General features: G+C 35.7%; 1 protein-coding gene across 7 annotated transcripts in view; it reads left to right on the top strand.

Moving 5' to 3' along the window:
- CSMD3 (CUB and Sushi multiple domains 3) overlaps nucleotides 1-26,491 on the top strand; it is a 1,245,869-nt gene that overhangs the window by 287,357 nt on the left and 932,021 nt on the right. For all 7 annotated transcript variants that reach the window (XM_045049906.1, XM_019823045.3, XM_019823042.3 and 4 more), the window contains exon 4: nucleotides 12,408-12,602. In XM_045049906.1, coding sequence (XP_044905841.1) covers nucleotides 12,408-12,602 — 195 coding nt within the window. The remainder of the gene's footprint in view (nucleotides 1-12,407; nucleotides 12,603-26,491) is intronic.

Genomic DNA, 26,491 nt, shown 5'->3' with positions numbered 1-26,491 from the left:
ATTAATGAATCAATGATATTCATAGGGAAGCTTTGTGAATTTGGTTGTACAAATTTTCTATCAGGAATTGAAATTACACCTTGAATTTTATTTATGACCTAGAGAGGAGTAATTGAATTTTACCTTTGATTAAGTCAGTGTTTTGGGGGTAATTTTTAAGACATTAGGAATGATCTAAGGTAGTTAGTTAGCATTTAATGAAGACATGACCCTACCTCTAGTAGATCACAACTTAATCACACATAATTGAGATGTCTCAAATGCCAAGTTGATTGAAATAAAAATAAAACTGCAATTTGTTGAGCTAATATCTGCCATGTATTGTGTACTCAGCATATAATATGACTTACATATATTTTATATAAGTATATTAACAGCCCTATAAAGTTGATATTCTCATGTACAAATAGTATATATACAGTATTCGGGCTACTCATGTGTTTTTTTTTTTTAAGTGTTTGATTCATTTATTTTCAGATAGAGAGAGAGAGAGAATGCACATGCAAGAGAGAGAGAGAGCATGGGGGAGAGGAAGAGAGAGAGGGAGAAAGAATCCAAAACAGGCTCCACAAGGAGCCTGACACAATGATCGATTTCACAAACCATGAGATCATAACCTGAGCTGAAATCAAGAGTTGGACACCCAACTGACTAAGCCACCAGGTGACCCTGGCTACTCATCTTCTTAATAAATAATTTTCATGGCTCTGTTTACCAATTAATCATTTTCGAGATTAAATTAATATTCAATTAGTAAACTCACAAAATACATATCGTACACACTTGTGAAAATTTCTTACCATATGTATGTTTAGACTGTATTTCAGTTATTTACCCTGAATCATTTCCTCTGTAAAGCTTATAGTATCTCCTTCAAAAAACATTTGATGACAGAAATAGTTCCCTTTTCTAGTCACGAACCAATGTATAGGATATGTATTCATTACATGAACCTATCTTTGATCCTTTTGGGATATTCTTTTCAATTCTGTTTCTACCCTAGCACACCCATCAAACCTTGGCAAATCTAGTAACTATTATAGTGCTTTGATTCTTAGATTTCCAAATTTTGAACATACTTAACACTCCTTTATATATATATATATAATATATATAATATGTAAATTGTATATATAATGTACATAATGTATATTATATATATGATATGTAAATTGCATATATATAATATATATTATATATACAGTTAACTCCCTGTCCTATTTCAGATCTGTTTCAACCTGACTTTATCAGGAAATTCTTTTCAGACCATCTCTTAACCAAGACTAAATTTTCTCATTTATATACTTTCATTATAGCCTGTAGGTTTCCTTTATCTCGCTGTCATATTATAATTAATATTATGTAATTACTTGCTTATTGACTTGGTCAACACCAAGTTGATAAATTCCATGAGGGCGGGGCCATGTGATAGCAACTAATAGATGAAAGAATTAATGAATCAATGATATTCATAGGGAAGCTTGGTCATTTGCAAAACTATATCCCCAGAGTATTGCCCATAATAGCTGCTTAATAAACACTTGTGAGGGGCGTCTGGGTGGCTCAGTTGGTTGGGCGGCCGACTTCCGCGCAGGTCATGATCTTGCGGTCTGTGAGTTCAAGCCCTGCATCGGGCTCTGTGCTGACAGCTTGGAGCCTGGAGCCTGCTTCAGATTCTGTGTCTCCCTCTCTCTCTGCCCCTACCCCATTCGCGTTCAGTCTCTCTCTGTCTTTCAAAAATGAATATATGTTAAAAAAAAATAAAAAAACCCAAACACTTGTGAAATGAATATGTGTTTTTCATGGACAACAATATGCAATTGTGAAATAATCGACAGCTTTATTATTTTTTTTTAACGTTAGAGACATCTATGCTTGAACTACAAATATATTCATTAGTTGGGTGACTTTGGGAAAATTATTTAATCTATCTGAGTCTCAGTTTCCCTTTCTGTACAACGGGAAAAATCATACATGGTGTTGGGTAATTTGTGAACTGTAAGTGGGAATGTGAATGGCTAAAAAAGAAGATGGCTGACAGCTCATCTCAACAATTAAGGCTATTCACTTATTCAAATTGTGAACTCTTAGAAAGCAAGGGAGGTGGTGTTGCTTTAACTGTATACATCACAGAGCACCAATGTTAACAGTAACCCTCAAGAGCTTCTGATGAATGAATTAGTTGTGCCAGTTACTAGTAATTTATAGTTTGTTTCCTTTTAACTAACATGGAGGAGTGTCAGTAAATTCCATCCTCCGTGATACAATTGGATTTTTATTTATCTTGGATCTTTCTCAAATAATTTTTGGCTGTATCAATAATCCCATACACTTTAGCAGTTTATGTTGCCAAAATGCCTTCATATTATTTGCTTATAATTTCATTATCTCTGAGAAGAGAGGATAAATAAAATACATATATTTCCAGCAAAAAAAAAAAAAAGATGAAGTTTAAATTGACTCAATCATTTGGACTGCACAGTATAAACTTACAAAAAGGGTCTCTAACATATTTAGAAACATTTTTTTTTAAACGAGGACATCCTCTTTATTTATTTATTTGTTTGTTATTTCAGAGAAAGAGAGCACAGTGGGGGAGAGATAAAGAGGGAGAGAGAGAGAGAATCTTAAGCAGGGTCCATGCCCAGCACAGAGCCTGACACAGGGCTTGATCTCACAACCTAGAAACAGTGACCTGAACCTAAATCAAGAGTCGGATGTTTAGCTGACTAAACTACCCAGGCACCCCTTCAGAAACGTTTTTTGAGTGTAAAGTCTTCAGATATATTTTCCAGTAATCTCAATCCACTAAACTACTCATGCTTGAATATTTCTGGTTTATTCACAAACATAGTCTCCTGGCACAGTCTCAAGAATAAATTCAAACAAGGCTGCAGTACATAAGGAGTTTTATATATTTATTTTTGCATTAAAAAGAATTGATCAATGCTCAAACAATAGTATCATGGCAATAACTTTAAAGTACTCTCCCCAGAGCACTCCAATTCCATTTTAATCTTTGTATTATGGAATATATGATGAGAATATATCAGGTTCTATAATCGTTTTATTTTGATCACCTAAACTTTTCAATACATATATTAGCGTCATCTGTTGGTAAAAGAAGATAACAATCTATTTGGCAAGTCTGCTTTTTTTAGATGTAATTATTTGCTTCAGAAACACAGTGAAGTAACAAGAATGGTGTCGTGATCTTCCAGATACCTTTGATGAATTAACATGAAAATTCTTTATTGCTTAAATCTCTATTTTCCTTAAAGATTTTACAATAAGAAAAATCACCACTTATTGTAAATGCCATGTATATTAATAATTAGTTTATAGTCTGCTTTACAGAACTTGGTATAATGTGTCTTCACTTGCCCCTGCAATTCAGACTTGTGATAGCTGGTAGAAACAATGTCTAAAAATTAGTCTCACTTAGCTAGCTCAAGAGATCTTATATTAACAAGTTAATTTAAAAAGTTGATATATGAAGCATTATTTATTTTTATAAAAATCAAGACTAAAAAGTGAATGTTCAATCAGAATATAGCATTTTTTTGATGTTGGGTTATATAATTCTTTCAGTTAACATATCCTTGGCTGTGTGTCTTAAAATGGGCATAGTTTAGAGAGAAGTCCCAAATTAAAGGGTTGGGAGAGAACAAAAAATAGAATCCATGCGGTGCCTGGGTGGCTTAGTCAGTTAACTGTCTGACTCTTGATTTCAGCTCAGGCCATGATCTCATGGGTCATGCGATCAAGCCCTGCGTCAGGCTCTGTGCTGACAACATGAAGCCTGCTTGGGATTCTCTCTCCCTCTCTCTCTGCCCCTGCTCATGCTCGCTCTCTCGCTCTCTCTCTCTCTCAAAATAAATAAACCTAAAAAAATTAAAAAAAAGGAATCCATGAGCAGTGGCTATAGAATTGGGATCTATTAACCCTGAATTTGAAACCTCTTAATAACTGTCTTGCATGGGTTATTGTCTACAGAGGATGATGGGTAGTTCTTTTTTTATGGAGGTCAAAAAAAAACAGGGGCAATCAACAGTAAGAATTTCCTGAAGGTGAACCAGATATGTTTTAGAATTATCTTTTTTTGAGTTTTATTTTGAAACAGCCTAACTTCTTATCTGTCTGTTGGTTTAGAAATAATTCAGCCACAAGGCAGGCAATAGATTAGGTAATGTATTGAGGTTCCAACCCAATTCCAATTCCAGTATTGTTATTCATTCATTGACTTCCTGTTTTCGATTTTTGCTTAGGTATTTTGTTCTGCTTAATGTTTATTTGTTCATTTAAATCAAAGTTAAATCAGAGTACAAGAACTATTTAGAACTTTCTTTTCTTTTCCCCTTCATTCTTCCACCTAACAGCTTCTTGTGAAATAATTTGGAAACTGCTTTTGTCTCCTGGATATATAACTTTATGATAATTGAAGTCCTGACCTTAATTATTTTTTAGGAGGTGAGAGCAAAAGGAGTGGCTTGATTCTAAGGCCACAGTGGTGGTTTCATTAAAATAATTTCCTTTGTTATTACTATATGCAAGGGATTGAATGTTATTCATTTTATCAAAATTTATTAACCCCAACATCTCTTGCAGCAAACGTCTCATGTCAAATGAATTTTCCAAAAAAAAAAAACTATTTCAAAAGTATTTTTTAAAGAATTAGTCAAAATTCACAGACCATATGTTTTAAATTTTACTGAAAATTACTTCCAGTATATGCCTTGAAGAAATAGTAAAGTGAAATATTAGAGATCATCACTCTTAGTTACTGGTATTTACAACACTTAACAGATATTAGTTTATGATGTATCTTTAAGTGCAGAGGGAACTTAAGGAAATTGTTATTTATAGAAACCATTGCTACTTAATATTAGTCAACTGGTTTCTTTTTTTTTTTTTTTTACTTTTTTGGATTTCAGACTCTAATTTTTTTCCATATATGAAGTTTATTGTCAACTTGACTTCCATACAACACCCAGTGCTCATCCCAAAAGGTGCCCTCCTCAATACCCATCACCCACCCTCCCCTCCCACCCGCCTCCCATCAACTCCCAGTTTGTTCTCAGTTTTTAAGAGTCTCTTATGCTTTGGCTCTCTCTAACCTCCTTTTTTTTTTCCTTCCCCTCCCCCATGGGTTTCTGTTAAGTTTCTCAGGATCCACATAAGAGTGAAAACATATGGTATCTGTCTTTCTCTGTATGGCTTATTTCACTTAGCATCACACTCTCCAGTTCCATCCATGTTGCTACAAAGGACCATATTTCATTCTTTCTCATTGCCACGTAGTACTCCAATGTGTATATAAACCACAATTTCTTTATCCATTCATCAGTTGATGGACATTTAGGCTCTTTCCATAATTTGGCTATTGTCGAAAGTGCTGCTATAAACATTGGGGTACAAGTGCCCCTATGCATCAGCACTTCTGTATCCCTTGGGTAAATTCCTAGCAGTGCTATTGCTGGGTCATAGGGTAAGTCTATTTTTATTTTCTGAGGAACCTCCACACTGTTTTCCAGAGTGGCTGCACCAATTTGCATTCCCACCAACAGTGCAAGAGGGTTCCCGTTTCTCCACATCCCCTCCAGCATCTATAGTCTCCTGATTTGTTCATTTTGGCCACTCTGACTGGCATGAGGTGATATCTGAGTGTGGTTTTGATTTGTATTTCCCTGATGAGGAGTGACGTTGAGCATCTTTTCATGTGCCTGTTGGCCATCCGGATGTCTTCTTTAGAGAAGTGTCTATTCATGTTTTCTGCCCATTTCTTCACTGGGTTATCTGTTTTTCGGGTTTGGTGAGCTCTTGATAGATTTTTGGATACTAGCCCTTTGTCCGATATGTCATTTGCAAATATCTTTTCCCATTCCGTTGGTTGGCTTTTAGTTTTGTTGGTTGTTTCCTTTGCTGTGCAGAAGCTTTTTATCTTCATAAGGTCCCAGTAGTTCATTTTTGCTTTTAATTCCCTTGCCTTTGGGGGTGTGTCAAGTAAGAAATTGCTGTGGCTGAGGTCAGAGAGGTCTTTTCCAGCTTTCTCCTCTAGGGTTTGGATGGTTTCCTGTCTCACATTCAGGTCCTTTATCCCTTTTGGGTTTATTTTTGGGAATGGTGTGAGAAAGTGGTCTAGTTTCAACCTTCTGCATGTTGCTGTCCAGTTCTCCCAGCACCATTTGTTAAAGAGACTGTCTTTTTTCCATTGGATACTCTTTCCTGCTTTGTCAAAGATTATTGGCCATACGTTCCATACGTTTGTGTGTCTAGTTCTGGGGTTTCTATTCTATTCCATTGGTCTATGTGTCTGTTTTTGTGCCAATACCATGCTGTTTTGATGATTACAGCTTTGAGGTAGAGGCTAAAGTCTGGGATTGTGATGCCTCCTGCTTTGATCGTCTTCTTCAAAATTACTTTGGCTATTCAGGGCCTTTTGTGGTTCCATATGAATTTTAGGATTGCTTGTTCTACTTTCGAGAAGAATGCTGGTGAAATTTTGATTGGGATTGCATTGAATGCGTAGATAGCTTTGGGTAGTATTGACATTTTGACAATATTTATTCTCCCATTCCATGTTTTTCCATTTCTTTATATCTTCTTCAATTTCCTTCATAAGCTTTCTATAGTTTTCAACATACAGATCTTTTACATCTTTGGTTGGATTTATTCCTAGGTATTTTATGCTTCTTGGTGCAATTGTGAATGGGATCAGTTTCTTTATTTGTCTTTCGGTTGCTTCATTATTAGTGTATAAGAATGCAACTGATTTCTGTACATTGATTTTGTATCCTGCAACTTGCTGAATCCATGTTTCAGTTCTAGCAGACTTTTGGTGGAATCTGTCGGATTTTCCATGTATAATATCATTCATCTGCAAAAAGTGAAAGCTTAATTTCATCGTTGCCAACTTTGATGCCTTTGATTTCCTTTTGTTGTCCGATTGCTGATGCTAGAACTTCCAACACTATGTTAAACAACAGCGGTGAGAGTGGACATCCCTGTTGTGTTCCTGATCTCAGGGAAAAAGCTCTCGGTTTTTCCCCATTGAGGATGATGTTAGCTGTGGGCTTTTCATAAATGGCTTTTATGATCTTTAAGTATGTTTATTCTGTCCCGACTTTCTCGAGGATTTTTAAGAAAGGTTGCTGAATTTTGTCAAAGGCCTTTTCTGCATCAATTGACAGGATCATATGGTTCTTATCTTTTCTTTTATTAATGTGATGTATCACACTGATTGATTTGCAAATGTTGAACCAGCCCTGCATCCCACGAATGAATTCCACTTGATTAGGTGAAAAATTCTTTTTATATGCTGTTGAATTCGATTTGCTAGTATCTTATTGGGAATTTTTGCATCCCTATTCATCAGGGATATTGGCCTGTAGTTCTCTTTTTTTACTGGGTCTCTGTCTGGTTTAGGAATCAAAGTAATACTGGCCTCATAGAATGAGTCTGGAAGTTTTCTTTCCCTTTCTATTTTTTGGAATAGCTTGAGAAGGATAGGTATTATCTCTGCTTAAACAGAGTCTGATAGAACTCCCCTGGGAAGCCATCTGGTCCTTGACTCTGATTTGTTGGGAGATTTTTGATGACTGATTCAATTTATTTTCTGGTTATGGGTCTGTTCAAGCTTTCTATTTCCTCCTGATTGAGTTTTGGAAGCGTGTGGTTGTTTAGGAATTTGTCCATTTCTTCCAGGCTTTCCAGATTGTTGGCATATAATTTTTCATAGTATTCCCTGATAATTGCTTGTATCTCTGAGGGATTGGTTGTAATAATTCCATTTTCATTCATGATTTTATCTATTTGGGTCATCTCCCTCTTCTTTTTGAGAAGCCTGGCTAGAAGTTTATCAATTTTCTTTATTTTTTCAAAAAAACCAACTCTTGGTTTCATTGATCTGCTCTACTGTTCTTTTAGATTCTGTATTGTTTATTTCTGTTCTGATCTTTATTATTTCTCTTCTTCTGCTGGGTTTGCGGTGTCCTTGCTGTTCTGCTTCTATTTCCTTTAGGTGTGCTGTTAGATTTTGTATTTGGGATTTTTCTTGTTTCTGGAGATAGGCCTGGATTGCAATGTATTTTCCTCTCAGGACTGCCTTCGCTGCATCCCAAAGCGTTTGGATTGTTGTATTTTCATTTTCGTTTGTTTCCATATATTTTTTAATTTCTTCTCCAATTGCCTGGTTGACCCATTCATTCTTTAGTAGGGTGTTCTTTAACCTCCATGCTTTTGGAGGTTTTCCAGACTTTTCCTGTGGTTGATTTCAAGCTTCATAGCACTGTGGTCTGAAAGTATGCATGGTATGATTTTAATTCTTGTATACTTATGAAGGGCTGTTTTGTGACCCAGTATGTGATCTATCTTGGAGAATATTCCATGTGCACTCGAGAAGAAAGTATATTCTGTTGCTTTGGGATGCAGAGTTCTAAATATATCGGTCAAGTCCATCCGATCCAGTGTATCATTCAGGGCCCTTGTTTCTTTATTGACCGTGTGTCTAGATGATCTATCCATTTCTGTAAGTGGGTGTTAAAGTCCCCTGCAATTACCACATTCTTATCCATAAGGTTGCTTATGTTTGTGAGTAATTATTTTATATATTTGGGGGCTCCTGTATTAGGCACATAGACATTTATAATTGTCAGCTCTTCCTGATGGATAGACCCTGTAATTGTTATATAATGCCCTTCTTCATCTCTTGTTACAGCCTTTAATTTAAAGTCTAGTTTGTCTGATATAAGTATGGCTACTCCAGCTTTCTTTTGACTTTCAGTGGCATGATAAATAGTTCTCCATCCCCTCATCCTCTCAATCTTTAGGTGTCCTCAGGTCTAAAATGAGTCTCTTGTAGACAATAGATGGGTTTTGTTTTTTTATCCGTTCTGATACCCTATGTCTTTTGGTTGGCACATTTAATCCATTTACATTCAGTGTTATTATAGAAAGATATGGGTTTAGAGTCATTGTGATGTCTTTAGGTTTCATGCTTGTAGCGATGTCTCTGGTACTTTGTCTCACAGGATCCCCCTTAGGATCTCTTGTAGGGCTGGTTTAATGGTGATAAATTTCTTCAGTTTTTGTTTGGGAAGACCTTTATCTCTCCTTCTATTCTAAATGACAGACTTGCTGGATAAAGGATTCTCAGCTGCATATTTTTCCTGTTCATCACATTGAAGATCTCCTGCCATTCCTTTCTGGTTGCCAAGTTTCAGTGGAAAGATTGGTCATGAGTCTTCTAGGTCTCCCTTTATATGTTAGAGCACGTTTATCTCTAGCTGCTTTCAGAATTTTCTCTGTATCTTGTATTTTGCCAGTTTCACTATGATATGTCGTGCAGAAGATCGATTCAAGTTACGTCTGAAGGGAGTTCTCTGTGCCTCTTGGATTTCAATGCCTTTTTCCTTCCTCAGTTCAGGAAGTTCTCAGCTATGATTTCTTCAAGTACCCCTTCAGCACCTTTCCCTCTCTCTTCCTCCTCTGGGATACCAATTATGCGTATATTATTTCTTTTTAGTGTATCACTTAGTTCTCTAATTTTCCCCTTATACTCCTGGATTTTTTTTTTATCTTTTTCTCAGCTTCCTCTTTTTCCATAACTTTATCTTCCAGTTCACCTATTCTCTCCTCTGCCTCTTCAATCCGAGCCATCGTCGTTTCTATTTTGTTTTGCATTTCATTTAAAGCGTTTTTCAGCTCCTCCTGACTGTTCCTTAGTCCCTTGATCTCTGTAGCAAGAGATCTCTGCTGTCCTTTATACTGTTTTCAAGCCCAGGGATTAATTTTATGACTATTTTTCTAAATTTAATTTCTGTTTTATTGTTTAAATCGTTTTTGATCAGTTCGCTAGCTGTTGTTATTTCCTGGAGTTTTTTCTAGGGGAATACTTCCGTTTCGTCATTTTGGATAGTCCCTGGAGTGGTGCGGACCTGCAGGGCACTTCCCCTGTGCTGTGGTGTATAACTGGAGTTGGTGGGTGGGGCCGCAGTCAGACCTGATGTCTGTCCCCAGCCCAGCACTGGGGCCAGTCAGACTGGTGTGTGTCTTGTCTTCCCCTCTCCTAGGGATGGGATTCACTCTGGGGTGGCGTGGCCCGTCTGGGCTACTTGTACACTGCCATGCTTGTGGTGCTGGGGATCTGGCGTATTAGCTGGGGTGGATTGGCAAGGTGCACAGGGGCGGGAGGGGCAGGCTCAGCTTGCTTTTCCTTCGGAGATCTGCTTCGGGAGGGGCCCTGCAGCACCAGGAGGGAGTCACACCCACAAGAGGGATGGATCTGCAGAAGCACAGCATTGGGTGTTTTCGAGGTGCAAGCAAGTTCCCTGGCAGGAACCTGTTCCCTTTGGGATTTTGGCTGTGGGATGGGCGAGGGAGATGGTGCTGGGGAGTGCCATTTTCCCCCCCACCAAGCTGAGCTCTGTCATCAGGGGCTCAACAACTCTCCCTCCAGTTGTCCTCCAGCCCTCCCGTTCTCTGAGCAGAGCTGTTAGCTTATAACCTTCCAGATGTCAAGTCCCGCTTGCTGTCAGAATACACTCAGTCTGGCCCCTCCGCTTTTGCCAGCCAGACTTGGGGGCTCTGCTTGGTCGGCGGGCCGCCCCTCTGCCCCGCTGCCTCCCGCCAGTCCGTGGAGAGCGCACTGCCTCTCTGCCCTTCCTACCCTCTTCCTTGGGCCTCTCGTCTCTGCTTGGCTCTGGAGACTCCGTTCTGCTAATCCTCTGGCGGTTTTCTGGGTTATTTAGGCAGGTGTAGGTGGAATCTAAGTGATCAGCAGGACGCCTGGTGAGCCCAGCGTCCTCCTATGCCACCATCTTCCCAGGATCCTTCAGACTCTAATTGTCTTAAATTAAAGGAAATGTTTAATTTCTAATATATATAATGGAAATTATATAAATCCTCAATATATTTTCCATTGATTAAACTGATATCATTTGAACTTTATCACTGATTTTTTTCCACTATCATTGAAAAGTTTATACAGAAAAAGTAATGTTCATTTAGAAAACACTTTCGAAAGTAATATAAACCTATTATGAATAAAAATAGAAATTTCAGCTCTGTGGACACTTATTTATAAGTGACCATAACTTTTGTAAAATTACATCTACATATTATATGATATTTTTATTTTCTGCCATTGACATTTTTAATATTATGGTGGCTTATAGATATTTGGTTTAATAGAAAATAACATTGCAGGGAAATTACTACATAAATGGGATAATTATCAAGGCAAAATGGAAACATACTTCATTTTTGTGTTGTAGTGGTTTTTTTTTTAGCTTTTTATTTTGTAATAATTTCAGACTTTCAGTTAGATGGTGAAAATAGTACAGAGTCCCCCTGTACTCTTATCCAGCTTCTCTTAATATCAACTACTTATGTAACCATAGCATAATTATCAAAGAAGGAAATTAACATTTGTATAATACCATTAACTAAACTATAGCCTACCCAAACTTGAACACCTTTCAACTCCTAATTCATTAGTTTCTATCTGTATTGATAATTATTTAGAGTATGAAATAATATAAAGGTAATAAAAAATTTAGAAAATAACATCAGGAAGAATAATTCTTTCCTAACCTTGTTAAGTTCTTTAAGTTTTGCTATTTGTATATATTTTCTTTCCATTTTTTCGTTTACAGTGAAATTGGATTTTTCCCTGAAATATATATTATTTTTAAAAATCTCTTATATTTGCATACTTGTACACTTTTAAGCATCCAGTAATAAAATAAGGCACTAGATAAAATATCCTAACATATCAGGCATTTTGCAGGTATTTTATATATTAGTCTATTTAAAATTTCACAACTGTATGCATTTCTTATTAATATTGTAAATTTACCATAAACAAATTGGGAATTCTGGGCTAATCTCTACAATTTGAAAAATATGTCCATTTCTTTGCTATATTTTCTTATTTAATGGAAAAAAAAAAGTATCCACCCCAAATGTATGTGTTTCCAGAGAAATGCACCTGTTTAGGGTTAAGCAGAAGCATCAAAGGAATTGGGAGCATATTTATGAAACTTGATTTGCTTATTACTGTGTTAGTAGAATGTGACTTTGAAGAAGCCATGTATATGTTATTAATCATAGCTTTAATTACTGTAGTGTATGAGTAATATTGATTTTTAAAATTGCTAGAAAGACTAAATACTTTAAAATCTTAAAATTTTTCTAACACTAAGAGTGAAACCTAATACCTTTTTGGTAAAATTTAGTTCCCTTTCCATACCTCTGTGTTACATGTGTTGAAATGAAAAACATTACCTTTTATTGTGACTCTTTAAAAGGAAAAGAGATATCTGTATCTACATATAATTTTCAAAATCTAAAACGTTAAAAACTGTATTAAAATAACTGTAAACTCTTCTTTTCTCCCCCTGTTTTAGAATTGCAGAGTAGCTCTTGTGGCAATCCAGGAGTTCCACCCAAAGGTGTATTATATGGTACACGGTTTGATGTTGGGGACAAGATCCGCTACAGCTGTGTGACTGGATATATTCTCGATGGCCACCCTCAACTCACCTGTATAGCCAATTCAGTTAATACAGCCTCATGGGATTTTCCTGTTCCCATATGCAGAGGTAAAGTTAAAATCATATTTATTTTTATGCTGATTGAATATTTGTTTGATATAGTGAATGCATTTCAAAAGTGAGAGTTGGGATCAGACAGTATATTTGCAAAATATGTTAGGCTCTTGGTGCTTATTGCTTTTATAAAATGTGAAGCTTAAAAAATATATATATGTATACTACATGACTGCTTTAGAAAAAATGCTTGCCAAAATAAGACATTGCTTGTGAAATGAAACAGTGCATCTCTACATTTATATACATATTTATGCATACATTGTGTATGTATGTGTCTTTATATTTACATTAGGAAAACATGAAGTTTATGATGTTTAGAAATTTAATTAGTCTGTAAAAGTAATAATTTTGCTTACATTTTGAAATATAGATTGAATCTTTGAATCTTTTAAAAATATCTGGTGGAAGACTTAGCTTGGGAATTTGTGAAATAAGAATGCTATATTGTTTTCTTAATGGATACAGATAAAGATTATTTATATAATGGGGGAAACCTAGTAATCCTCTAATGTGGACAAAGTTTCAAAATACAGTGCCTGAAAGAACATGTTCTATTTGGTGGAAGCTGAATTCATGGATAAATCTTGCCCACAGAAATTTTGGAGACCTATATCGTTTTCTGTGGGCTAGCTTTTTCTAACAAACAAGTGACTCATCTTTATTTTTTGGCATTCGTTTCCTTTACAAATGGGCGGTAGGAATGTCCAGCTTCTGATCTAAGTTCCTTTGTAGCTTCCTCTCCAACATGTGGCTGCAAGTGCATGTAGGAGAGATCCCTGAAAATCAGACACAGGTAGCTTCTTATCCCTGCTTTGACAATGACCATGGGAGTTACTTCAGGCAAATCATATTAACTCTTTGAGATTCATTTATCTCACTTAACGAGGGAGAGGGAGAGGGAGAGGGAGAGAGAGAGAGAGAGAGAGAGAGGAAACACCTATTGCATTTGTTGTGAAGATTAGGTAAGAAAACCTATACCTGCCACTTAGTAAAATATCTGCTACACATTAGCATTCTTTCAATGTTAGCTATCTTTGCTTCTGTTGCTGCTGCTTCTAATACTGCTGCCTTGGCCATTGCTATTTCTCTGACTACTATTAGCTACCATTTATTTGAACACTTAGTATACCATTTGATCACTATAGTGTACTAAGAAAATTATAAGTGTAGTCACTTTTAAATTTCATTACAGTACAAAACCAAAGTGCAAAACTTTTGAAATAACTGCTCAAGGTCATTCAGTTAGTCAATGCCCAGAAGTATAGAGTCAGATTTTACCGGACTTGCAAGCTCACAAATTTCTCTGCTACGGTTTCTTGGGTGTTGATAGAAGACACCAAACTCTTGAGTCAGAAACAAAGGAAATTTTATTATATGCAGGAGTGTCAGCAGCCACAATACAAACATTTGTGCTGGTTCTCTAAGCTCTAATTCTCATAGACTGATATGAAGAGTGTAGGGTATCAGCACGCATGGTTAGCGGTATTATAGGAGAAGAACCATGAGCTTAGGAAAATTGAATCTTTATAATGAGCATGTCTTCTCTTTGCTCTGGAGGGCGGCCCTATCTCTACCCCTCAGGCTTATAAGCAAACTTGCCCTTTACTCTAGTGGAAAACACTGTCTTCTGAGACTATTTCTTGTGCAAATATCTTTGAAAAGATAGTCTAGCAAAAAGAGCAGGACAGTTGGAATCTCTGCTTATAAGATGTGAAGAAATGTTAGAATCCGGGCAAATTTCTCCCAATTTAGGGTGTGGTGGAGATCCTGGATTGGAACCCATTCTGTTTGGTTCCAAAGCCTAAGCTTGTTACCCTTTTGATACTTCACCAACATAATTTGCATCTCTCTTCAAAATTACTTTTATGATAAGAAGGGAAGTGGAGTTATTTTTGAATCAGTCAAAAGACTATTGTCACTATTTTAAGGTGTAAAACTTCCTAAATCAAAAGGACTTATTAAGGTAGTTAAAACCAAGAAGCATTTTAAGATATTTCAGTGGAGTACCACCAGTACTCCTGAATATTACTTTCTATTTTGGGACTCCTTTTTCATCTCAGTTCAGATACCAGCCTGTGGAACCAGAAAAATATAAGTTTAAATACTAGTTTTTCCCTTATTGGCTAGAGCCTTTGAATGAAAACTCTATTATTTTTGGAAACTATTTTTTAGCTATAATTGGATGAAGAGATAGAAATACCAACACCACAGTGCTGTTAGAGTTTAATATGATAGCATATGTAAGGAACCGGATACATACCAAGTTACTATGTGTGCTGGCTCTATCTACCCTTTTTCCTTAGTACTTCTTACCATCTCCCCTCTAAAGAAAAAATCACAGTCAGCAAATAGTGGGTTGACAATATCAATTATCCTTATATCCAAGTCTAACCCTAAAACCAGTACCTCTATCTATTTATGACAGTTTTGTTTTTCCAGAGTATATACTCTGTATCTCATCCCCAAGTGTCTTCAGGGTTACTATTTCCTTTGACTTCCATTTTAACCTCTATGGTTTTCATCTATCAAAAAAATGGCACCCGCTGTTTTTGGAAATTCTGCCTGCTCAACTTCAATCTGACAAGCTTACCTTTTCTTCTCATTAACAATAATAACAATTACTATATTTACTCATTTACTCATATATTTATTAGGGCCTTACCTGTGTGAAGCATTATTTCATGTATTGAAAATCAAAAGATGAGTAAGAAACAGGTCTTGACTTTAAGTATACAGTTCTAGTGGGTCTAATCATTATGTCATCAGATAATTACAATAATGTGTGATAATTGCTTTACTATCAGAATCTGTAGAATGTGTTAGGCACCTTGATCAGGATGAGCTTAATTCCTCCCAGATGAGTGGAAGAAAGTTCAGGTAGGGACAGCAGTTTAAGAGATTTCACAAAAGACTAGCTAAAAATAAAAACTATATAGAGCAAGAACATTTTCAATGAGGCAATAATTTTCCTTTTTAGCCTTAAAAGTAGTTATGGCGTGTTAGTAATATTCACTGGCTAAAGCTAGAGTCTATGAAGTCAGACTTCATACAGCACATGATCTAATTTTCTAAGGAGCAATTTATCTCCCATTAAGCAAATTTTTTTTAAACTTAAAGAATAGGGGCATTGAGTATTTGGATTTCATGTGGTTGTCATTCAGTTCAAAAGAAAAGATAGACTATTCAGTCCATGGCTTCCTTCCTCTGCTCTTTGCCACTTGATAGCATACTGATTCTTTAATTTATAACTTTGCAGGGGGCTGATAACCCTGTAATGATCTGTTTATTGCTTTCCCGGGAGTTTACATAGTGTCTCTCCTGGACGAAACCCTTGCTTTCAGAGAATTCTTCTGATGCTTCCTAACAATGATAGTTTAATTAAGAAAAACGAATGCCACATCAACCTAGAGGGTATGGTGCAAGGGTTTTTGTGTTTGTTCACAGGCAGGGTGGATTTTATCAACACCATCTGCTAGAATTTGAAAAAGACAACCAACTGTTGGTGCTGAAAGTGAAAGTGAGTTCTTGTGCTGCCAGTCTGGATTGAAAATACCTGTCATACAGGCCTTTCCCATACCCCCTCCTTTCATAGACATTTCTATGACATTTATTCCCAGTGAGTTGTGATGTGGCCTCAGAGTCCTTCTCAACTCAGTGCTCTCGACATTCCTTACTAATTAAGAGCAGTTGACAGACAAAGTGAAATGCATATGCTATTCCTGTATTAAACATTCTAAAATTGATGACGATATCGTATATTCAGAATGGCATTTTGATATACCTACCCCAGGGCAAACTAATAAAAGGGTTTGTAGAAGTTACACATAAATTATAGTGTTTTAAATAAACCTAAATGTGAGTCCACAAAACGTCCAATCATTTGGTGGAAGAACATATTAACATATTAACATATTAAGATTTAAGTCATCAATCACAGAAAATTTAAGATTGTATCAGGATGAATTTTAGATTCATTAGAAAATTTTTAAAAGAATGTTCTATTTACACAAAGGTGTTATATTTTCTTGATGGTGTGAGTATATTCATAGCCCAAAGTAAAGATCTTAGAATCCATAGAGGTTTCAGGAAAAGCAGTGATCAATCAAGGGATATGATCTTGTCAAACGTTGACAGAGTTTATTTTCATTCGACAGGTGAGATCCTTTGGGGGGAAGACTTCTGTGTTAGTGATGTAGATGTCATGTAGTCAGTTGGTATCATGTGACCTGAAACAAATATCTGACAGGTCGGATAAGCAAAAGGTCTAAAGACGAAACTGTTGTTTCTGACAAAGCAAAATAAATTGCCATTAGCTACATTAGCAATGAGAAGTGAAAGGATCTTCCAAGTTTTATTCTTTGGAATAAGACTGTCTTATACTACAATGTGGTAAAGAAAACAGGTGACTGAAAAAAGAGCATCAGTTTGTTTTGTCGGAACATAACTTTATTCTCCTACTTAAAACCTTCATCAACAATTCTGGATCAAAAATGCATTACCAAAGCATGGAACTGGGAAGAGCATTTAGAGGTAATAGCTGGAGATGGGGAAAGAGGAAGGGAAGTTTGGCCTGATGTTTTCTATGTGCAAATTGTACCAAAAGCCTTCCAAAAAAATAGTGAATTCTGATCAAGATTAGAAGTAAATCAAACAGCCAAGCCTCCCCACCCCCAGAAAAAAAAAAAAACAACTAGTAGATAATGTTGAAAAGAAGTAATGCTTGTGAAGAACATACTCTTGAGCCCAGTGGAAGGATGTTCATTGTGTTTATATGTTCCCTTTCTCAGTACTCTGGAAACCATCTCAAAAAGGCATTAGAGAATAAAAAATGACAATTATTCTATGTATATACCCTGATTACACTCTTCTGCATGTATAAATGCTGAGATATGATATTCAGCACTCAGTATTCAGTAAATACATTAATAACAGATCTAGTTATTGATAAAACCAAAGTACAAAAATAATTACAAATCAAAACTTGAAAATATTTTATTGAATCTGGAACAAAACAGATAAATGACTCAGTGTCAAAGCTGCAAATTGAAAAAGTATAAATATGTTCTTTTTTAAAAAAGAGCGTGCAAGTGGGGGAGGGGAACAGGGAGAGGGAAAGAGAATCCCAAGTAGGCTCCTGCTGTCAGTACAGAGCCCCCTGTGGGGCTTGAAGTCACAAACTGTGAGATCATGATGTGAGCCAAAATCAAGAGTCAGATGATTAACCAACTGAGCCACACGGGTACCCCCAAAATATTTTTTAATGTGAAATTTTCCGTGCTAGATCAAAAGAGAGTCCAGTGTTTTTGTTTCTTTTTTTTTAATTCTCTATAACATTACTTTTTAACATTTTTTTCTTTTGAAGCTAAAGTCTGTAGTTCCCTTTTTTAACATTTGATAAAGAAAACCTATTAAATTGTGTTCTTTTATCTTAAATCTATTCCCAAAGGAGAGAATGTTTTGGTGTAACACCCTGAATCATAGAAAGAACAGTATTAGTGATAAACTGTTCTGTGCAAAAGAAAAAAAGAAATCAAACTCACTGTTGAATATCAAAATGTAATGGGCCACACCATGTATTAAGTATTCTTTTTGAGAACTGGGGTTTTTATAGTTGGATTTAGTCAATTTCCAAAGATGGTTGGTTTTTGTTTTATTTTGTTTTTTGGCAAGAAAATGTTTCTCCTCTCCTCTCCTCTCCTCTCCTCTCCTCTCCTCTCCTCTCCTCTCCTCTCCTCTCCTCTCCTCTCCTCTCCTCTCCTCTCCTCTCCCCTCCCCTCCCCTCCCCTCCCCCCCCCCTCCCCTCCCCCCCTCCCCTCCCCTCCTCTCCCCTCCCCTCCCCTCCCCTCTCCTCTCCTCTTCTTTCTTTTTAATATTTATTCATTTATTTTGAGAGAGAGAAAAAGAGTGGCTGGGCATACCAGCAGGGAGGAGCAGTGAGAGAGGGTGAGAGAGAATCCCAAGCAGGTTCCATCCGCACTGTCAGGAAGAGCTCAACGTGGGGCTTGAACTCATGAATTGAGATCATGACCTGAGCCAAAACTGAGTCAGACATTTAACTGCCTGAGTCACCCAGGCACCCCCCAAAAGATGTTATTTTAAAATATTATCTCAGGAACTGTTTTAGCAGACATAGTGAGCAGACTTGTCATGTTACCTGAGCAACATGATTTGGCCACCGTGTCTCGCTGTCCTTTCACATAAAGGGGTCTGGTCTCTTTATGCGAACTGCTGTATTTGACAGTAACGAGGAAAACATTTTCAGTATGCCTTTTAATAAACAAGTTAAGCATGTATAATTTGGTAATGGGTTTATATTATTACCACAAAGACACTCAGTTCACGAGGAAGAATCTGCAAGTGTCCAGGTCACTTGCTGATTCATCTCTCCCTGGAAAATGTAGGCTGTTCCATCAACAATCAGGCCAGCACTCAATCACCCACTCCTGTGTTGTAATCTTGTTCTGAAAAGTCCTTTTATGTGATAAAATGCTGAAAATGTCCTGATTAAAGTATCCAGCTTGATGGAGCAAAGGACACATGATTTGTCTTTGAGGGTATAAGATCTGTGAGCTGATTGGCCTTCCTGCCACGTATTACCTGAGTGTGTTGTTTCTTATGTCAGAAATCGAGTCTTTTTACATTTTAGGAGACTATGAATGTTAGAGATTAGTTTAAATGAGGTAATATTTTAAAATACTTGTGTGATGCCTAGCACATAGAAATTACTCAACACTTGCAAGTTGGTTTCAAATACATAAAAAAAGTAATTTAAACAATAATATAGACATAATAGCTATCACTTGTGTTATATATGTGTTCAATATATTTAGAAATATATGTTGACGGTTAAACATGTGTCTATCGCTCTGACGTAATGGAAAATACTTTTTAAGATAACAGAATAAAAAATCTGTAACCAGTGGACTCTGGACTAACAAAAGTCTTGGTTTGCTTTACCTCTCTGCCACTGAGATGATATAGAAACTTTAGATATTTAGTTTTTCAGATTGTATTTTTCTCATCTGTTAAGTAGTATTTCTATCATCATCATCAAAACAGGTATTTGAAAACTGATAGCACCAGAGATTGGATATAGCTATCTTCTATAGGACCATATAGACAGAGGAGTTAATTTTTTATCAGAGATATAATGGTTAAAGGGAATTTTAAGCTCCACATTAGCCTAAAAAATTAGGTTGGGATTAGCAAGCAATATACATCAGTGGGGAAAGTACGTTTCTCAAGGGTAACCACATTTCTGAGTCCTTCATTTCTGGGAGTTCTCACATTTGAAGTATATTCGATAACTAAACTGATATGTATTAAGAAGTCATTATTCACAGGCTACACTGCTAAGTGCAGTGATGGATGAAACAGCCCCAGTCCCCATGACACTCATAGTCTATTGAATACAGGATCTTTTATTTGGAAAATGATCTATTTGGTGACCTCGAAAAGATAGAATGGCATTCTTGTGTAAGCAATAGGTGGTGGCCTTCAGTGTGTGTGATATTTAGAGAAGAAAATCAGCACTCCTATTCTTACCATATAATTGTCCTGTCCCCTGCTGATGCAACTAATAGCCACGACGTTAGCATTCAACTCACACATTATTTTTCCCCATTTGATATTAATATGTTGTGTCTTTCTCCGTTCAGGAGCTGTTTATTTTATTTTTCCCTTTTTTCCATCCTGCATAAGATAACTCAAACATTTTTGTGCCTTTATTTAATTATATAAGTTTTATGTTTCTTCATCTGCCATTCTTAGTAGAAAATAATGCATTTTCTTTGACGACAAAGGCACAGTCATTAGATCTATGTTTTTTTGGATTATAGGTTATGATAACATATTATTAATTGCAGAGGTTTGGTTCATTTTCCTGATTGGAGTGATTTCCATTTCTTTCTCTTTCTGTACAATTCTTAGAAAAATGCCAACACTGTGTAGTTTGAAAATCAAAGACAAGTGAGTTTCATTTTGAGGTGACCGAGTCTTTGGGTTCTTATGCCTATTTGGTATAACTTAGAGTCTTACACTTTTATGGAACTTTGTTTACTTGGAGTTTTTGTTTACTTGTTTTGATAATAATATAAAGTATTTGTTCTAAGTGAAAGATCTAAATTATTTGAATAAAGTTTATATTTTGATATAACTACAACAAATAGCTTCATAATATTGTTCCCAAAATAAAAATTATTTTATTTTATTTTTTTAAGGTCTTATTTAAATTCCAGTTAGTTAACACAGTATAATATTAGTTTTAGGTGTACAATACAGTGATTCAACAATTCTATAGAACACCCGATGCTCATCACTACCAGTGCACTCCTTAATTCCCATCACCTGTTTAACTCATCCACCCCACCAACCTCCCCTCTGGAAACTATCAGTTCTCTATAGTTAAGAGTTAATAGTTTGTTTCTTGGTTTGCCTCTCACTCTTTTTTCCCCCCATTGCTTGCTTGTTTTGTTTCTTAAATCCCACATATGAGTGAAATCATATGGTATTTGTCTTTCTCTGACTGACTTATTTTGCTTAGGATAATACTGTCTAGCTCCATCCATGTCATTGGAAATGGAAAGATTTCATTCTTTTTTGGTTGAGTAATGTGCTATGTGTATATATGTGTATATAAAAAAGAAGGTGTCGTGTGTGTGTGTATGTATGTGTAAATATACATACATACACACACACGACACCCTCTTTTTCCATTCATCAGTTGATGAACACTTGGGCTATTTCCATAATTTGGCTGTTGTAGATAATGCTGCTACAAACATCAGGATGAATATATCCCTTTAAACGAGTATTTTTGTATTCTTTGGGTAAATACCTAGTGGTACACTTTCTGGATTGTAGGGTAGTTCTATTTTTAACTTTTTGAGGAAACTCCATGCTGTTTTCTACCCTGGCTGCAGCAGTTTGCTTTCCCACCAACACTGCAGGAGGGTTCTCCCTTGCCCACATGCTAGTCAACACCTGTTGTTTCTTGTGTTGTTGATTTTAGCCATTCTGACAGGTGTGAGGTGATATCTCATTGTAATTTTGATTTGTATTTCCCTGATGATCAGTGATGTTGAGACATCTATATGTCTTTTTATGAAAAATGTCTATTCATGTCTTCTGCCCATTTTTAATTGGGCTATTTTTTTTGGTGTGTGTGTGTGCACGCGTGTGCACGTGCAAAGACATGGATAGAGCTAGAGTGTATTATGCTAAGAAAAATAAGTCAGAGAAAGACAACTATCATATGATTTCACTCAGATGTGGAATTTAAGAAACAAAACAGATGAACATAGCAGAAAGGGAGAAAAGGGAGAGAAAGAGGGAAACAACCCATCAGAGACTCTTAACTATAGAGAACAAACTGAAGGAGGTGGGTCAGGGATGGGCTAAATGGGTGATGGGTATTAAGGAGAGCACCTGTTATTATGAGCCCTGGGTGTTATACGTAGGTGATTAATCACTAAATTCTATGCCAGATGCTAATTTTTCCATACATGTTACCTAGAATTTAAATAAAATCTTGAAAAAATTTAAAAAAGTAAATAAATAAAAACTTTAAATAAAAAAATAAAAAATAAAAACAATTAAAAAAATGTTAAGCAACATTCATTTCTAACACTAACCTACATTTCAAAACATGTAGAAGGATAGAAAAATTATATTATTTTGGTGTCTACAGAGCATTCACATGATTATATGTGACATGACTTCAAGAAAAAATGATGGATCATGCTTAGCCAAAAATATATTGACAGCTTCAGTATTTCCTGTGGTGAAATAGACTGTTCAGTGCATAAGAACCTTGAAAAGTACTCATATAACTTCCTGCTACGATTTAAACTCTGTAAACCACAGTGACGGTCATTTGGAATTCTGTTGCTCTTTGTAAAGTCACCACTCTAAAGTTGAGGTAAAATAATTTTGGATGAAGAAGGAAGGGGAATGGAAGCCCACCAAAGACATTGAATAATGCCATAGGACACATTTTAGTGGACCAGCTTTATATGAAAAGTCCCTGTGTTTTGGGCTAAGAAAGCCCAGTAATGAGAATTTTTATGAAATCATTCTGGAAGGGCTCTTCACACATTTTTGGTCTTAGGTTCTGTGTCCCCTGTACAGTTTTATCAGTCACTCACTGTCTTAGTAAGTTATGTTAAGAGTGTGTATGGTTGAGTCATTCAATGATGAAAGGTCTTCCATGTGGTCAATAATGGAGGACAAAATCAAACAGCTCAGACTTTAAGACCTTCAGAGTCTATTGCTTAATGTGCTCGAAACCTAAAATCCATCTAAAGTCACTCTCCTTAGGTGTTTCCTAAATATAAATCTGACTCAACAGAACAGACATGATTTTATTTTTACTATCCAAGTCTTAAGTATGTAAAACTGGTATTGAGTATCTTAAATTTTGAGGGAGCCTTGAAAGTAAGTATTTTGTCTCTTGTTTTTGTTATTTTCATATTTATGTCACCTATTCCTTGTGTATTGACCAAAGCAATTTTCTTTTATTTAGTGCTCCTTGTGTTGGAGGTTACCATAGCATTCAAACTGTTAAAATATTAAGATTGTGTATATATATATTTGTGTTTAACTTTTAACTAATTAAAAATAATTGATGCAGGAGCACCTGAGTGGCTCAGTCGGTTAAGAGTCCAACTCTTGTTTTCGGCTCAGGTCATATTCTCATGGTTCATGGGATCAAGCCTTGCATTGGGCTCTGTGCTGACAGAGTGGAGCCTGCTTGGGATTCTCTCTTTCTCCCTGTCTCGTTGCCCCTCCCCTGTGTACCCGTGTTCATGCACTTTCTCGAAATAAATAAATGTTAAAAAAAAATCAATTCATGCAGAATTAAAAACATGATACACGTAGAAAACAAAATGAATTAAATGCAAATAATGATAGTCATGTTAAGAGAAAATAACAGAAGAGTGAAATGGAGCCAAGAGTAAGGTTAATACACAGAAATCATGTTCTGTATTATTATATATTTGTCAAATCAGCATTAAGTTTTGTTTTAATCTATCTGGGTATCTAAACAAATTTGGGAAAACATGATTAGTTCATCATCTCACAAAGTAAAAGCAAACAATTTATGAAGGAAAACCAAACTTGCAAAGTAGTGTAAAAACTTATGCAGTACATCATAAGGAAAGTACAGTAGAATTTAATGATCTATTTCCTTTACAGTATCTGTAAATTTGAACTCAGAGAAAGAACTTTCCTGGGTTGCATCACATCTTCTTATTGATATAAAACAAGGCTTGGCTATTGAAAAGATCAAAGACTGTATTTATAGGATCAGAAATATCAAAACACTCATGCCTGATGTCACGTCCAAGATTGGTGATTTACAAATCTATCTAGATTTAGTTCTGACCCCAATTTTTTCTTATTTTCAAAATTTGAATCTCTTTGTTACTTTGTAAATTTGGAATTTGGCCTCGGAGAACAGAACCAAAAACATGATATTTCTGCCTTAATATGATCTTAATTTTCTTTAAATTCAGTCATTAAATAGGTGCTTAATTTCCAAACTAAGTTAGTTTTTGCATTTATACATTTTATAGAGAAAATTCACTGTTAAAAGGAAATTCAGCATTTTTAGTTTATGAAGACTTCATGCTTAGCATTAATATGTAACTACTTATTTATAAATACTGTATCAATTACTCCAGATTTTCTGAAAATATATTACTACATTTCTCATAACCCTTTCTAAAATCAGTATTGATACTGAATTTTTGTATCTACAAATAAAAAATGATTCTAAGCAATGGAGATGAAATTATTTTCAATTTAATTGCATATTTAGAAAATCATCACATTACAAATATCATGCGTTAATAAAAATATTGGGCATGTTACTGCTATGTCCCCAAGTTTCACTCAAAACATAGAATCTGACAGTTGCATGTTGACAATAAGATGTGAAAATTATAACAATATATTTTCATATTAAAGGAGATATAACAGGTTTGTATTTATATTCACTTAACAAATAACTATTGATGGGGGCACCTGGGTGGCTCAGTAGGTTGGGCATCTAACTTTAGATCTCACAGTCCGTGGGTTCGAGCCCCGCATCAGGCTATGTGCTGACAGCTCAGAGCCTGGAGCCTGATTAAGATTCTGTGTCTCCCTCTCTCTGTGCCTCTCGCACTCATGCTCTGTCTCTCAAAAAATGACTAAATGTTAAAAATTAAATTAAAGAAATAACTATTGATGGACAGTGATGGAGAAGATATACACAACAGTTGCTGATTTTAAAGGCTGATAGTGCTTAGGCGGTACACATAAATAACTTCATAGTGTAGTATAGACAGCCCATGCTCCTGCATCTCCCAAGAAAGGTACAAATAATATGTCAGAATTTCAGAGGCGGTTGAGGATTTTGTCTTGGTGAGAGATTAATATTGATGGAGACTTGAAAAATTATTGATGATATGGTAATATATTGTATTTCCTTTTTATCTCATAACGATGAACACTTTCTTTGGGTCAAAAATAGTTTTGAAATCTTCTACATATAATAACCCACTTAATCTTCTTAAGTTTTACCCAGTGAATGCTATCTGAATCTCCATTGTATAGATGGGGTTCTGAAGCATGATGCAATTAAGGAAAATTCTCAAGGATGCATAGCTAGTACAAGTCAGAGCTAGGATTTGAATTCAAGCAATTTTGCTCCAATATAATTTTCTTACCTTCTGTATTATAGTTTCTTCCCCACTGTCTCAATTATAAGACTTTTTCTTTCCACTTTTTCTTTAAATGTAGCCAATGTAAATGCTTAACACTTTTTATTAAGTTAAGTCTAACCAACTACACAGCCTTAATTCTATAATAACCTACTCTGTTGAGCTACTGTCTTATTCCTCTCATTTCAACTGAACTTCATTACTCATTTCAACTGAGCATTTAATAGTCTTTTCTTGTTCCTTTGCTCTCCAGCAAACACTTTTCTGAGTTTTCAAGTTGTTTCAGTTGGTAAAAATAGAGAAAGCACTTTCTAGGGCTAGGGAACAAATGTACTTAGTCATATATAATGTACATAGTCATGTGAATGTTTATAGCTGTGGTAATGTAACAAACACATCAATTGGGGAAACTAAAAACGAGTTGACTTTGGCTGGTGAAGACAGATGTAGAGAGGAGAGATTACAATTTCAACGGAGAACTTTGGTTGAAATCATCTTTTGGAGCATTTTTAAGTCTAAAGAGTTAGAAACTTATCCTCTAGGCAGGTGTAAGTCATTAAATATGTTTGAAAGTGAGATGGCAAGCATGTGGTGTTTTTTTGACAAGATATGGTAAGTGCTGTATGTAAAATTATCCTTCATAAATGAGAGACCATCAGCAATAGGCAAAAAGTTTGTGTCCTCCATTTTGCACACACACAAAATTTGCACAGATGTGGAAGATAGTTGAGAGAAGTTTCTATTTGACATCTGTCTTATCTGTTCAGGATGCTGTAACAAAATATCATAGACTGGGTGGCTTATAAATAACATAACTTTATTTCTCACAGTGCTGGTGGCTGGGAAGTCTCAGATTAAGGGATTAAGACACTAGTAAATTTCCACATGTTAAATTTGGGGGGACTCATACATTCAGTCTGTGCCACCATCTCAATAAGAATAACACAGCTAATATTTATGAATTAATTATCATGTTCTAAGGATAATTGTAAGCATTATAGTATACAGATGATCTCATTTTACCTTTATGAAAATATACCAATTATTCAATATCTCATTTCAAGTATCCACTGAGGCAAATGGAGGTTAAAAAACTTGCCAAAGTTGCCATTGGAATAGGGATCAAAACTTAGTAAACTAGTAACATTTTCTAAAATATATTGGTAATATTTA

This window comes from Felis catus, chromosome F2 (genome assembly GCF_018350175.1).
Source record: "Felis catus isolate Fca126 chromosome F2, F.catus_Fca126_mat1.0, whole genome shotgun sequence".
In the NCBI taxonomy this organism is placed as follows: domain Eukaryota; kingdom Metazoa; phylum Chordata; class Mammalia; order Carnivora; family Felidae; genus Felis; species Felis catus.
This window is presented reverse-complemented; position numbering and strand designations above follow the sequence as displayed.